At 44.0% G+C, this 15,614-nt stretch overlaps 1 protein-coding gene across 1 annotated transcript; it reads left to right on the top strand.

Moving 5' to 3' along the window:
- On the top strand, positions 1-14,108 carry LOC128931886 (uncharacterized). Its single transcript, XM_078370886.1, has 5 exons — positions 1-354; positions 898-1,005; positions 2,081-2,120; positions 11,024-11,180; positions 11,309-14,108. The coding sequence occupies exons 1-5, from the start codon at positions 1-3 to the stop codon at positions 11,886-11,888; spliced, it is 1,239 nt and encodes a 412-aa protein (XP_078227012.1). The 3' UTR covers positions 11,889-14,108.
- The last annotated feature ends 1,506 nt before the right edge of the window (positions 14,109-15,614 follow it).

Raw genomic sequence — 15,614 nt, 5'->3', positions numbered from 1 at the left:
ATGGGGTGCCAGGCTGAGAATGTCACCAAGGCAGTTAAAGAAAACTTATTCGATTATAACATGGCCACCTACCTTATTTTAGATGGAAAAAAGCAATCGACTAACACACTACAGTCCCTTGCTCCTGGGGATCCCACCTGTTCCCTATCAACTCAAGTTTCCAGTTCACATGGTGGCCTGCAGAAGAAGCCAGAGAGTTTTAATCCAGACCCCCAGCATGCCCCCATGGCCTCCCCGACCATCAAGAGCTCCATCAGCAATTGTGGACATTTAGAAACCCTGGCTGAGCAAGCCCCTCGGAGTGACAGCGTGGCCTCCTCCATTGTGAGCTCCTTAGAAACCTTGGCTGAGCAAGTGAGCCAAGAACACTCCTACCTCTTGCCCTCGCCCAGGTCCAGGCCACCCCATGGGGGCCAACGGGCCTGAGCCCCTTCGAATTGCTGTATGGCCGGCCTTTCCTGGTTTCCTGTAATCTCCCTGCATGACCGCCTCCACTGGCCTCCTACCTCCCGTTTCTCTCTCTCCTTCACCAGGTACTCAGTGAGCACGCCAACTGCACTCTCCCTGTCATTCCAGGACCAGAGGACCTCCACCCGGCAGCACCTCTCCAGCCGGGTGACAGCGTTCTCCTCCAAGAGCTCAAACCATCAATCCTGGACTGAGGGCCCCACCACCAGGACTCATAATCTTACACAGGCAAACTGCCAAACAGTTAGCTTTTCAGTCTACTGTCTCCATCCTCATCCCACATCGTATAAAAGCACCATACTCGGTTGCAACCATGAGTTTCATTTTCGGCACGGGCTGTGTTTTCTATATGACCAAACCAAGGACTACTGTCATTGGTGGAACACCACCTATGGGGGGTGCCCATACAGCTCTTGTGTTATTCACAAGCCACAGCCTCCAAGCTGTCCCAACCACATGCTCGCTCACTTCAGCAATGGTTCCTTAGCACTCAACATCCGTGACCCCGGCACAGCCGTTAGGATACAGGAGTGTCTGGTAAAGTCTGTGAAGATTATACCTCGAGCCACCCTCAGGGAACATGGCTAATATTTCGGTCCTATACCCGCATTGTCTCTAAAGCAATAGAACAGCTCAGTTCTGTAAGCCATACAATCCTGTAAAATGAAGCCATCCTAACTAACCAATTCAAACCCTCAGATAACACCTCTCAGTCTTTCTCTTGGTTGACTCTAGTACAGCAGGGAGCCAACATGTTAAATTTAACTAAAGATATGAATATCACCAACTGCTTTTTATGTGCCTCTTTCAGCAACCCCCCCTTAGCTGCAGTTCCCCTCAGGTCCGGGTTCAATCTGTCACAATCACCTACGGGACCCGGCACCATCTTAACAGATATCCCCTTGTTCCAAGTACACCCTCAAAATTTCTCTCTCTGCCATGAGACAGCCAGCAGCTCCAGTCCCAGCTATAACACCACAGTAAAGGTAAAATCCTCCCTCTACGCACCACCAAGAGGATATTTCTGGTGTAATGGAACCTTATCTAAAATTATTAATGCCTCCTTCCCTTTCCCTTGCGTGCCTGTCACCTTGGTCCTGCAGTTAGAGGTATATGGACAGGCCGAACTTCTATCCCTCCTTCCACCCTCCCCTAATCACCAAGACAGATGAGCAGTCTTCCTCCCAAAGGTCGTTGGTCTCTCTCTAGCATCCTCTCTGGTGGCAGCCGAGCTGGGTAATGGCGCCCTAGGCTACAGTGTCACCTCAGCCACTTAACTAGAGGATAAGCTTCGCGTGGCTATCAAAGCATCGGCCGCCTCCCTGGCCTCCCTCCATTGACAAATCACGTCACTGGCCCAGGTAACTCTCCAGAACCAAAGGCCCTGTCTGTTTCTTCAGGAGGTACCTGTCTGTTTCTTTAGGAGCAGTGCTGTATTACATCAATGAAACAGGCCTCGTAGAAGAAAATGTCAGCACTCTCTATCGCCTCCAAGAGGACCTCCCTGGCCTCTTAACTGGTGGCAATCCCCCATGCTAACCTGGCTAACCCCTATTATCACTCCCATCATCATAGTTTGTCTTCTGTTAATGCTATCCCCTTTTTCCCTCAGGTTTTTATAGGCCTGCATGAGAGAAATTTCCAGGGTGGCGGTAAACTGGATGCTAATTCACCCCATGTCCGACTCCCAACCGAGGCACCAGCCAACTGACCCTTCTCCCTCACTCTGCTTCTATTCAACAGGAAGTAGCCAGAAAGAAGCAGCATCCTATATCATCAAAAGAGTCGGAGTGAGAATTTCTCAGCTCACTTGACCATTTGACTTCTCCCCTGCTCTAGAAGTTTATAAAAAACCATGAGGCAACTACCAATCTTCTGAGAAAGTACAAACTTCATCAGTTGCCTTCAACAATTTTATCAGCAGAGCTACAAGATCCCACAGGTTATTTTCCAGCACAAACCTCTAAAAAGCTAAGACAAAATCATGAAGCTCCATATGAATTCAACAAACATTCTCTTTTTAAGCCTGACAGCTAAAATTTTCAAAGATTTCTTTTTTGTGGTTTTAAAGTTTAGTTTTCTGAAAGGTATAATTTTTGCTGTCAAGTTATACCATGTTCCAGCAAAAAGGTAATACAACAGAAGAGCTATATTTATACATGATACCAAACACATATGATAGACAACAAAATGTTGTCCTGATTCACTTCTAAAATACTCTATTGCTATAATTATTGACCATACAATGGTGGTTTATAATCATTACAAGAAATCCCAGAAAGGTAACATTAAGCATGACAACCCCAAACTTGATGCTCTATTTTTATGTAGTTTAATACCTAAGCATGCTGTTAAAGTGCCAGTTCCCCTTCAATATAGAACATCATCTTAGAGAATTTCAGGTCATGCCCAGCATGACAACTTAAGACAGGGTATTAGAATAAAGAATCAACTACTTCTTAAAAATAAACTTAGAGCTACAATTAACAGACAGGATATAAATATTTTGGTATTACAGGACATAGATACTAACTTTATTTAAACACTGTTACGTAAATATAAACTGGCTTTTGAAAAAATGAATATACACTTACATATATTGATGTATGAGAAAAAGATGAGGAGATACCTCAAAAATCTTGCCAGTATTTACCAAGAAATCAAGATTTTCAATGAGTAATTCCTTAGATGAATAATTTAAAACAGCAACACTGAATATCAGATTATACCTGTAGGCAGATCTTTACTCTTAGAACCACTATTTAAGATAATGACTGAGAGAAGAGAAAATGTCTCATTTATTATACATTCCCTAGAAGTAAATCCTTTAAAACTAAATGCCAAAGTTCTCACTGATAAGTCTGGTCCTGAACACTTAATGAACAAGAATGTGGTAAAACCTCTAGTTAGAATCTGATTCCATTAATGCTCCAATTTAATGAATTCCTGAGCTATCATTTTACTTCTGTTAATATGTCTAAGCTTGAAGGGTTTTGCTATGTTCTACACATACAGACATGAAATAGGGACACAAAGAAGGAACTTTTAAGTTTGATATACCTTATTCAAATTTCTAATACTAAAAACAGAGTAACATTGATAGATTAGAGACAACATGCACTTCATTTTTTTCCCCATTTAAAGAGAAGTGGCTTCTACCAGACAAGGCATGATGTATATAATAAGCCATAATGTATGCCAACTTAAAGGAATAACAGGGAGTTTTAAAAAATGCAGTAACTATTAAAAATTATTCCTTAGTTACCCCCAAAGGAGAGGACAATAAATTACTCATCCAAAAAATGCACGATTAAATTTTCAGGCATTTTTCCAGTAAGTTCCACAACTTCAATATCCCTGTATATGTAGTAATATGTACATAAATACCATGCAGAGATGTCGTTAAAACCCCAGCCTCTGGCTAATGAGGAATACACTAAAGTTCTATAAAATTATGAAAATCATAAATGTTCAACCTGTATGAAGCATTATGACATTTTTCAAAATCCATATTGAAAATCAGCCATTTTAGATGAACCTATATAGTAGCAGAGAATGAATTGTAACTTTATACGATCTTTGGATATGGCTCACATATTTAACTCTATTAACTGCCTCTTGAAAAATGAACATGCTAGCAGCAAGAGATGCTGAATTAGTTTTATGGAGCAGCACTGGACTCATTATTCAAATAACTAGCATTACTTTCCTGATATTTTATATTTATCTTTTAATATAAATATTGCTTCATAAAAAATGTCAGTTTGATGAATTTCACGTGATTCATGAGAAGACACACATTATAAAGAAAAAAAGTCCTACATTTCCATGCAACATTTTAAACTTATTTTAGGTATTAATTTAGTAATTATTACTTGGTGGTAATAGAAAGAAACTAATAATGCTCTCATAAAAATGTACTCCTTGTTGGTTCAAGCCAAGTTGAAATTTAATTTCTGCTTTTAAACAGTATGTCATCTGCATACCATGCAAATACAGCCATGTATCCAAGCATGGAAGTAAACATTTCAAAGGAAAGCAGCAAAGGAAAAACATAAAATAAAGTTCCACCTACAGGGATTCCTCTGACTATATTTGGTGAGTCCTGGAGATGACATGGATGTGAGACCTGAATGAGTGAACAGAAGCTCAGTGCTGGTCAAGTGAAGCCTCCAGTTACCAGGCAGCTACCCTAACGTGCATCTTCTGGGATGCAGAACAAAGGAAGTGAGGCTGAAGCCAGAAGCAGCTTCTTCCAAAGAAATTGTAGTAAGCCTGTTAGTTTTTTGCTGATGGCTTAAGCAGACAAACATTGGAATCTACTGCCTCTATAAAAGCAAAATGCAAGCTCTCAGGGGCTCTAGTGTACAAAGATGTATGCACCCGTCTGGGAACATACCAAATGCAGCTCAAAATGGAGGGGAGGAAAGGCTGAAAATACACTAAATCCATCTGAATTTGTCATCTAGGTACAGAGATGCTTTAGTAACACACCAAGAGAAAGATGAAATCTTGCTGTTTCAAAGTAGTAACATAAAAATTAAAAATATAGTTCATTTCATAACACGCAAGGCATCTAAAATGTTCCCCCACCTCATTTTTAATGTAGCATTAGCCTAAAGGTTCTTTCAAATTCAGCAACACTAATCAGTGGCTTGGAATATGCTATATATATTTAATAAGTATCTTAAATCATCAATTCTGTAGTTACAAATACTTCTCCACAATCTTTTCCTTTTTCAAAACTGTATGGTCTAAATCCCACTCCTACTGGTCCCCTCTGAATCACAGCTCCATCCATCAGCCACTCTCACTGTATCTTCAACCTCTCCCTCTCTACAGCTTTTGCTCCTTTTTCACATACATATACTCAACTTCCTCCCGAAATTAAAAAAAAAAAATCCTCCCTTCAACCTGTCTCCTCTAACTACCCTTCTTTCAATCTTTTAGCCTTAGCTTTCGAAAGCATTGTTTCTACTTCCTCATTCATTTACATATGTAATAAGCATCAAAGTGCCAAGCACCTGGGTCACAATGGTGAACAAGGCAGTACAGTCCACTCATTCCAATTCCCTGCCATCTGGTTTCCACCCCCAGCCCTCACATACACAAACCCATGCTGCCGAAAGTGTCCTTATTAAGATCATCAGTTTGCTCTCAGGCAATATTTCAGTTTGTCTTCTCCACAACAATATGACATCGCTTCTTAACATGTCCTTGAAATGTTCTCCTTACTGCATTTTCCCCTTTGCCTCTAGGTCTCCACTATGGGCAGCAACCTCTTCTTGTACCTGTCTGGTGAAACATGCTTCCTAGATTTTTATGCATTGTCATCTTTTTTCATTCTGCCCTGTTCTCCGTGGGCAACTTCATCCAACACCAGGCTTCCATTCCCACCTACATGCTGGCTATTCTCAAATCTAGCACAGCTCTTTCTCCTGAGGTTCAATAGCCCATTGGACACTTCCACCTATAATGTCTTATAGCTACTGAAAATTTAACATGCTCAAGATGAAATTCACTCAGTAAGAATGAAATATTAAGGAGTAAATTCAACAAAAGAAGACTCATATATTGAAAACAACAAAACTGCTTAGAAAAACTGAAGATGACTTAAAAAGGGATACATTCTATGTTCATGGATTGAAAGACTCAATATCATTAAGATGACAATTTTTCCCAAATTGATGTATACATGCAACACAACCATCCCTATTAAAGTCTCAGTAGGTTATTTTCTCTGTTAAAATTGCCAAAATGATCCTAAAATTTATGTGAAAAGACAAAGGACCTTAAATAGCCAAACAAATTTTAAAAAGAACTAGGTTGGAGGACTCAGACCTCCCAATTTCAATTTTACTACGAAGCTACAGCAGTCAACTCAGTGTGGCATTGGCAATAAAAAATAAAGTTGAGCGTTCAGAAAAAAACTCTTACATTATGATCACTGGTTTCCTACAAAGGTGCCAAAGCAATTCAATGGGGAATCAAAAAATAGTTCTGAGGCTTGTGAGGGAGACTTGGGCACAGTGCAGCCTAGAGCTCCAAGGTCTGCCAAAAAAAATGGTCCTGAGACAACTGGATATCAATATGTCAAAAAATAATGAAGGTGGACTTTGAACTTGCACAAACACAAGGCTTAACTGAAAATAGATCACAGACCTAAACAGAAGAGCTAACTAGTGTTGTCAAGGATAAAAAGAAACTGCAGCCCTCACACACTGCTGACCCCAGGAACGGAAAATGGTACAGCCATTTTTGTAAAACAGTTTAGCAGTTTCTCAGAAAGTTAAACACAAACTTGTCATATGATCCAGAAATTCTAGTCTTAGCTATATACTCAAGATAAATAAAAACATATGTCAACACAAAGACTTCCATAAGAAAGTCTAAGGCAGCATTATTCACAATAGGCAAAACCCAGAAACAATCCAAATGTCCATCAGCTGGTGAGTGGCTAAACAAAATGGAGTGTATTCATATAACGAAATATTAATGCAGCAATAAAAAGAAATAGTTTACTGATTTTTTATTCTACTCAGTTTCTTTTTTTCTTTTTTTGGAGTGGAAGATGGAGTCTCTGTCACCCAGGCTGGAAGGCTGGATTTCAGTGGCACGATCTTGGCTCACTGCAACCTCCACCTCTGGTGTTCAAGTGAATCTCCTGCCTCAGCCTCCTGAGTAGCTGGGACTACAGATGCGTGCCACCACGTGCAGCTTATTTATTTATTTATTTATTTGCATTTTTAGTAGAGCCAGGTTTCAACGTGTTAGCCAGGATAGTCTCGATCTCCTGGCCTTGTGATCAGCTGCCTTGGCCACCCAAAATGCTGAAATTACAGGCATGAGCCAGAGTCCTTGGCCCTACTCAGTTTCTTGAATCTCTTTCTATTATAGCACTGCCTGAATTCAAATCTATCGTTTCCCAACTGACCTTAGTCTAGACCTGCTCTTCTCTAACGTATCTCCTATTTGATTCCAGAAAACTTGCTTTAAAATGCAAATCTGATCCTTCTACCTAGATTGAAACCCTCAAGGTTATCCCACTCCCTATCCAGACTCTATCAGCTACAACAGTATACTCTGAGCTCTTTTTGATCATACACCCCTGCCACAAGCAAATGTACCCCCAAATGTGTATATTCACATAGCATACACATGAATTCATGTTCTAATTTATTACACAACATACACAAAATTGACATTTAAAAGGATGACATGAAAAGCAAATAAAAATTCCAGTTTCCTCTCTGCTCCTGTTTTTCATACCCACATTCCTCTCTGAAGACCACTGGCCAAAAGGGAAATGTCCAAGTTCCTGTGCATGGCATTCAAGGCTGGGTACCAGTTGTTTCTTGCCTCTCTGTCCAACTTCAACCCTCATCACTTCACCCCACACACCATATGCTTCAGCCACGGCAAATTATTTGTGGCTCCTTTAATAAATAAATTAAATTTTAACTTGTATTCTTGAAATAAACATATCTGCATCTTTACAATTGTTCTTTCCTCTTCCTGGAATGTCTTTATTATCTTTTCCAGCCCAGTGAGTACTTGTCATTCAGATCAAGTGACGTCCTCTCTCTGGTTGGTTATTCCCACCTTAGTGTGCTTATTTCTATTATTTCTATATTGTATTCAAATTATATATTTGCCGTTCTAACCTATAAGCTTTCCACAGTCCTTTAGCTCCTTGAAGACAGAAGGCAGTAACCTCACCCAACCTGAGTCACTGTCTCTACTAAAAATACAAAAATAAGCCAGGTGTGGTACTGTGCACCTGTAATCCCAGCTACTCAGGAGGCTGAGGCAGGAGACTCTCTTGAACCCGAGAGGCAGAGGTTGCAGTGAGCCAAGATCAGGTCACAGAACTCCAGGTTAGGTGACAGAGTGAGACTCTGTCTCAAAAAAATAACAAATAAATTAATTAACAAAACGAAGAAACCATTTTGAATGAACATTGATACTAAAAATCTAGACATAATGCAACATTCAATTCAGGGTTTGTTCACATTTGAGATCTTTAATTGGTCTGTGGGTGGATCTAATTGCTGTATTTGCACATAATTGGGAATGTGTGTATACACAAGATATTTCAGCCTAAATTGAATGATTCTATTGGGTAATGTACAACACTACCTAACCTTTTATAAACTGCTATTCTCTTCTTTTTCCTGAATATTGTCATACTAAAAAAGTATGCCTCAGCACTGAGATGCAAGTAAAACTGACATTTTACATAATCTGTGTCCCTGCCTGTCTTGTAATATTAACGTGACTGTGTTTTTCCATCCCTTCCTGTTATATAGGATATTAAACTAGTCAACCAAAAGAATGAGAGGGAAAAAGAATTTTATAAGGATTTCAAATCTTATTTTAAACCACTGATTTAAAAAAATGTACACAAGTAGTGGTTTACAAATTGAATAAGAACAATGACAGCCATGGCAACACATTATATCACATGGTCATTTAACATTACCATGAATGTTAAATGAGCCATGAGCTTAATCATTTACTATAGCTGTAGTAGATCAAACAGAAATCCAGCCAAAACAAGGCTGTTCAATAATAGCTACAGAAGAAATTAGCCTTTATATCTTTTATCTTGAGAAGTTGTCATTTTTTCTAAACACAAACAGATCAGACACATAAATAATTCAACCACAAATGATACTCTTGAAAATCTTTAATCATTCAGTAAATCTAAAGGATAATGCTGGTTTATATGTGAAGTACAATAAACATAAAACAACTAAATCAGAAGTGATTTATTAAGTGATTCAAAGAGTTTTTTTCAGTTATTGAAATGAGTCTCTGTAGAACAGGATTTCTACTTACTTAATTGCTCGTGAATAATTGAAAAATAGCAAACTGGAAGGACCTTGAGCTACTGGAAAGTTTGTGTTTTTCACTAGTGTTTCTCCATGACCAGTAAGAGTCAAAATGACCAAGAATTATTCTCTAGCATCCCTCCTTCAAACATTCCCTGAAAGTAAAAAGTAATGCTGGGTGCTTTTGGAATCTCAGAATATAATTAATCTGAGCCTCTAATTTTACGAATGGAGAGAGAAACTGTGCTGGAAAAGGTAAGAGGCTCATCCAAAATCATAACACAGCAGCAGAGCCAGACCCAGCACTGAAAACCTCTCAAGAGTGACTGTAATGTCAATTACAGAGGCACCCTTTGATCTTTGTTACCACTCCCTTTCCACGAGGCCCAGACTGCAAAAGAGAAACTAGAATCTTCTTAAACTGTGATTCTCAACAACCTCAAAGTTAGCACTGCACCTTCCTAACACTTATAAAGATAATTAGCCGAAACTCTCACTGGGTACAAGTGCTAGAGGGAACATCAAAACCACAAAACAAATTAAACAAAACCTACAAAAACAATACTAAGCAAAGTTTTACATTTTTATGTAAATTGATTTTTAAAATGAGTTCTTTCATCATCATCAAGAGAGAACATCTGACAACAATGAACTCTCAACTACTTTAAAGTGAAGAATTAACACAACATTATATTTGAAGGTTTCAAGTTCCTTCCTACAGAAAAAAAAAGACAAGAAAATGCAAATTTAAAATCTCTTCCCAATGAAAACTGTTCTTTCATCATAATAAAACTTTATATACTTTAAATACCCACAGGGGTATTTCTGGATCAATTATTCTTTACTGAAATGACCAGTAGAATGAGCCTAAAGCAACTATTTTCAGTTATTTCTGCTATTTTTTATTAATGGCTCAAAAAAGTTCCACCAGAATCTAAATAATAATCTAAACAATAAAACAATTGTAAGGACAAAGATAGCATTTTAATGCCAGCTTTGAACCACCTCGTATATTTAAGAATCAGTTTATAAAAAGCACTTAACACAATTTTTCCTTGATGGATAAATATTCCATACTGGAGTTTTAAGATGATTAGTTAAAAGTTATCCAGAATAGAAGTAGTTATTTTCCCTTTCAACAGCAAAGGAGAAAATGGGGAAAGCTTTTATCAAAGGATTAAGGTCCACAGCTGGTCTCTAGGAGAATCTCTATCTGGTGACTCCAGACAAAGCTTCACCAGGTTTAAAGAGAAAACTTCTGTCTCTACACCGCCACTCCCAGGACCAGCTCACTCACTGGCATCAAGTTCCCCGTGGGGAGTTTGCTCGTACAAGAGTCCAAGGGGAGAGATAAGGAGTGGGAGGCAGGAAGTCCAGTTCAGGGACGGAGATTCCAGGACGAGAAGTGAAGGGGAAGGGGCTGGCCACAGCCTGGGAGTCTCTCCCCGGTTTCCACAGACAGACCCTTGGCCAGGACTCAGGCAGACAGTGTGAGAAAGAGGCTTGGTGTAGGAGAAGAGGGATCAGGAAAAGTCCCTGGTCCCCGGCTTTGATCTCAGGGTCTCGGGGACACCAAGGGGCCGTGTCTGCATTGGGGAAGTGCCTCGTTGGCGATTCCCCACTCCCCTGAATTTCACTTCTTCTCCCAAGCTGTGTGGGGTCCTTCCTGCATACTCACGAGTATCTCCAGTTACCACTCCCATTGGGTATTGGTTTTCTAGAGAAGCCAATCAGCGTCGCCGCGGTCCCGGTTCTAAAGTTCTCACGCACCCACTGGGACTCAGATTCTCCTGACACTGAGGAAGGGGTCTCCTCCATCGCCCTGAACCCTCCTCCTTCTGCTCTCTGGGGCCCTGGCCCTGATCCAGACCTGGGCGGGTGAGTGCAGGGTCCGGAGGGAAACTGTCTCTGGGGAAGGAGCAAGGGGCCCGCCTGGCGGGGGCGCAGGACCCCAGGAGCCGAGCGGGAGGAGGGTCCGGCGGGTCTCAGCCCCTCCTCACCTCCAGGCTCCCAATCCGTGAGGTATTTCTACACCGCCGAGTCCCAGCCGGCAGCGGGGAGCCCTGCTTCATCTCGGTGGGCTACGTGGACCACACGCAGTTCGTGCGGTTCCACAGCGACGCGGCGAGTCCGAGATGGGAGCCGCGGGCGCCGTGGATGGAACAGGAAAGGCCGGATTCTTGGGACCCGGAGACACTGACTCTCAAGGCCAGCGCACAGACTCACCGAGGGAACCTGCGGACCCTGCTCTGCTACCACAACCAGAGCGAGGCCGGTAGTGACCCCGGCCCTGGGAGCAGATCAGATCACGGCCCTCCTCATCCCCCACGCACGGCCCACGTCGCCCCGAGTTTGAGATCCACCCGAGGCTGCGGGACCCACGCAGATGCTCGACCCGGGAAAGCCCCAGACGCCTTTACCCGGTTTCCTTTTCAATTTAGGCCCAAATCCCTGAGGGTTGGTCTGGGCGGGGGCGGGGCTTGGTGGGCTGTGCTGACCGCGGGGGCGGGGCCAGGGTCTCACACCTTCCGGATGAGCTGTGACTGCGACCCGGGGCCTGATGGGCGCCTCCTCCGCGGGTATTAACAACTTGCCTATGATGGCAAGGATTACATCGCCTGAAGGAGAACCTGCTCTCTTGGACAGCTGCTGACGTGGCTGTTCAGATTATCCAGCGCAAGTTGGAGGCCGCCCATGGGGCGGAGGGGGCTCAGGGCCTACCTGGAGGGCAAATACCTGAAGTGGCTCCGCAGATACCTGGCGAACGGGAAGGAGACCCTGCAGCGCGCACGTACCAGGGGCAGTGGGGAGCCTTCCCCATCTCCTGTAGATCTCCCAGGATGGCGAGGATCGAAGGAAAATGGGATCAGCGCTAGAATAATTGCCCTCCCTTGAATGGAGAATGACATGAGTTTTCCTGAGTTTCCTCGAGGGCCCCTCTACTCTCTAGGATCATTAAGGGATGATGCCTCTGAGGAAATGGAGGCGAAGACAGTACCTGGAATACTGATTAGAGGTCCCCTTTGACATTTGCAGCGGCCTTGGGCGCCGAGATTTTACTCTCAGGCCTTGTTCTCTGCCTCACATTCAATGTGTTTGAAGGTCTGATTCCAGCTTTTCTGAGTCCCTTGGCCTCCACTCAGGTCAGGACCAGAAGTCGCTGTTCCACCCTCAGAGACTAGAACTTTCCAAGGAATAGGAGATTATCCCAGGTGCCTGTGTCCAGGCTGGTGTCTGGGTTCTGTGCTCCCTTCTCCACTCCACGTGTCCTGCCCATTCTCAGGACGGTCACATGGGAGCTGCTGGGGTGGCCCATGAGAGATGCAAAGTGCCTGAATTTTCTGACTCTTCCCGTCAGACCCCCAGAAACACATGTGATCCACAAGGCCACCCTGAGGTGCTGGGCCCTGGGCTTCTACCCTGCAGAGATCACATTGACCTGGCAGCCGGATGGGGAGGACCAAACTCAGAACATAGAGCTTGTGGAGACCAGGCCAGCAGGGGACAGAACCTTCTAGAAGTGGGTGGTTGTGGTGGTGCCTTCTGGAGAAGAGCAGAGATACACGTACCATATGCAACATGAGGGGCTGTTGGAGCCCCTCACCCTGAGGTGGGGTAAGAAGAGGGACAGAGTAAGGAGGGGGATGGTGGTGTCATGTCTCTTCTCAGGGAAAGCAGGAGCCCATCTGGAGCCCTTCAGCAGGGTCAGGGCTGAGGCCTGGGGTCAGGGCCCCTCACTTTCCCCTCCTTTCCCAGAGCCATCTTCCCAGCCCACCATCCCCATCGTGGGCATCGTTGCTGGCCTGGATTTCCTTGGAGCTGTAGTCCTCAGAGCTATGGTCACTGCTGTGATGTGGAGGAGGAAGAGCTCATGTAGGGAAAGGATGGGATCTGGGTTTTGTCCCACTGGAGCTTTCAAGCCCCAGGTAGAAGTGCCCCCTGCCTCATTACTGGGAAGCACCATCCACACATGGGCCGACCCAGCCTGGGGCCTCTGTGCTAGTACTTAGTATTTTGTGAAGCACATGTGACAATGAAGGACAGATGTATCACCTTGATGATTGTGGTGTTGGGGTCTTGATTCCAGCATTCATGAGTCAGGGGAAGGTCCCTGCTGAGGACAGACCTTAGGAGGGTGGTTGGTCCTGGACCCACACCTGCTGTCCTCATGTTTCCTGATTCTGCTCTGGGTCTGCAGTCACTGTGGCTAGAAACTTTTCTTGGAGGAAAGTTTCTTGGAGCCTCCATGTAGTGTTCGCGCCAAGGGCTCAAGACAGCTAGTTGACTCACCCCAGTTTGGCTGCTGGACCTGTCTGCATTTCCCCACCTCGAGGGCTGTCGAGTGAGACAAAGGGCCTGGAGCTGAGTCACTGAAGCAACAACAGAATGCAAAGCAAAGGTCTGCAGTTTATGAGGACATTGTGCTGTCTGCTTCCATGTCCCCATCAGTCTCTGTGTAAGCAATAAACTTACTGCAATTGAGATGCCTAAGAGGAGCAGAGACCTCTGCCCATATTTTCCCTGGAGCTAAGCCTTTGTTTTAGCTCCTGGTGAAAAACAAGTTTAACCAGCCACCTTAAGGGTGCCATTGTATCTTAGAAATGTAAAATCTTTGAAATGTAAACTACTACCACAAGCCCCCTTAAACTGCTTTCTGAGCAGTATCACAAGCCGCTGATAACTATTTTTTATGGAGTTTCTATTTCCTTTCTGTTTACCCCTTTCTACTGAGATAAAGTAAATGTAAACAAGAAAAAAGGTGTAAAAGCTGTAACCCACAAAAATAAATTTGCTGCGTTTTGACCATAATTTTCACACAGCCCTCCAGACTCTGCTTTTCTATATTTTCTCTTCCGTGCACTCTCTCTCTCAGGTTGAACGAGACATCTACGTTGGAGGTCTCAGGGACTACCGCAGGTCGGTAGTCCCCCGGCAGACATGCCGGACCCCGACACCTCCAAGTTTAGGAGGCTTCTCTAAAAGCCTGCCTCCTCCCTGTCCCCTCACAGGACATTTTCTTCCCACTAGCATAAAAGGAGGGAGCTACTCTCAGGCTGCATGTAAGTGGGGGGTGGGAGTGTGGAGGAGCTCACCCACCCCATAATCCCTCCTGGCCCACATCTCCTGCAGGCTCTGACCAGGTCCTGTTTTGTTTTACCTCAGGCAGGGACAGTGCCCAGGGCTCTGATGTGTCTCTCACAACTTGTTAAGGTAAGATTCTGGGGGGTGTGGCCAAGGGGAAAAGACTAGGTACTTGGGAGTCTTTGATTGGGACATTTCAAATGTGTGGTGGACTGTTCAGAGTGTCATCACTTACCATGACTGACCTGAATCTGACCACACCTGTTGTTTTCTGTAGCCTGAGACGGCTGCCATGTATGGGACTGAGACGCAGGATTTCTTCCTCCCTCCCTTTTGTGACTTCAAGAGCCTCTGGCACCTCTTTCTGCAAAAGCATCTGAATGTGTCTGCGTCCCTGTTAGCACAATGTGAGGAGGTGGAAAGACAGCCCACCCCGTGTCCACCATGACCCCTGTCCCCACGCTGACCTGTGTTCCCTCCCCAGTCATCTCTCCTCTTCCAGAGAGGGGGGGCTGGGTGTCTCCATCTGTGTCTCAACTTCCTGCAGCACTGAGCTGCAACCTCTTTCTTACTGAAAATGAAAATCTGAGTATGAATTTGTTTTCTCAAATATTTGCCATGAGAGGTTGATGAGTTAATTAAGTCAATTCTTAAAATTTGAGAGAGAAAATAAAGACCTGAGAACCTTCCAGAATCTGCATGTTCCCTGTGCTGAGCCTGTTGCAGGTGGGGATGGAGAAGGCTGTGAGGAGCCGAGTGTGGGCGGGGCCTGTGTCCAGCTGCTGCTGAGTCCATCATGGGCTTTATGTGGTCAGTCCTCAGCTGGGTCAGCTTCACTTCTCCACTGTCCTTGTCCCTTCAGTGGAAACTTGTCCCACAAGAGCTGTGACCACAGAGGCTCACACATCTCCCAGGGTGGCTCCTGCACACGGAAGTCTCTGTGCTATAAAGAGACACATTTTCAGACCTATTCAACTCCTGCCATCCTTCTAGGGCTCCTCTTCTGCTCTGCTCTCCTGCCCTCTCTTTTTGCCCTGGTTCTAGTGATCTTGGTGTTGGCTCCAACCCCAACTTATGAATCTATAAAGCAGAGTCTAATTTAGACTTACATTTATTTGTGAAATTGGACCCATCATCAAGGACTGTTCTTTTCTGAAGAGAGAAACCTGATTGTGTGCTGCAATGTGTGTGTGTGTGTGTGTGTGTGCGCGCGTGCAGGGGGGTTGGTGT

The sequence above is a fragment of the Callithrix jacchus genome, chromosome 4 (genome assembly GCF_049354715.1).
Source record: "Callithrix jacchus isolate 240 chromosome 4, calJac240_pri, whole genome shotgun sequence".
In the NCBI taxonomy this organism is placed as follows: Eukaryota; Metazoa; Chordata; class Mammalia; order Primates; family Cebidae; genus Callithrix; species Callithrix jacchus.
This window is presented reverse-complemented; position numbering and strand designations above follow the sequence as displayed.

What these genes read in the sequence shown, in the direction of transcription:
- LOC128931886 (XM_078370886.1), top strand. Translation starts at nt 1, where the DNA reads ATGGGGTGCCAGGCTGAGAATGTCACCAAGGCAGTTAAAGAAAACTTA. An exon ending in TTAGGATACAGGAGTGTCTG is followed by an intron (nt 1,006 to 2,080) that starts GTAAAGTCTGTG and finishes TTTTTCCCTCAG; the next exon opens with GTTTTTATAGGCCTGCATGA. An exon ending in GAGAAATTTCCAGGGTGGCG is followed by an intron (nt 2,121 to 11,023) that starts GTAAACTGGATG and finishes TTGGTTTTCTAG; the next exon opens with AGAAGCCAATCAGCGTCGCC.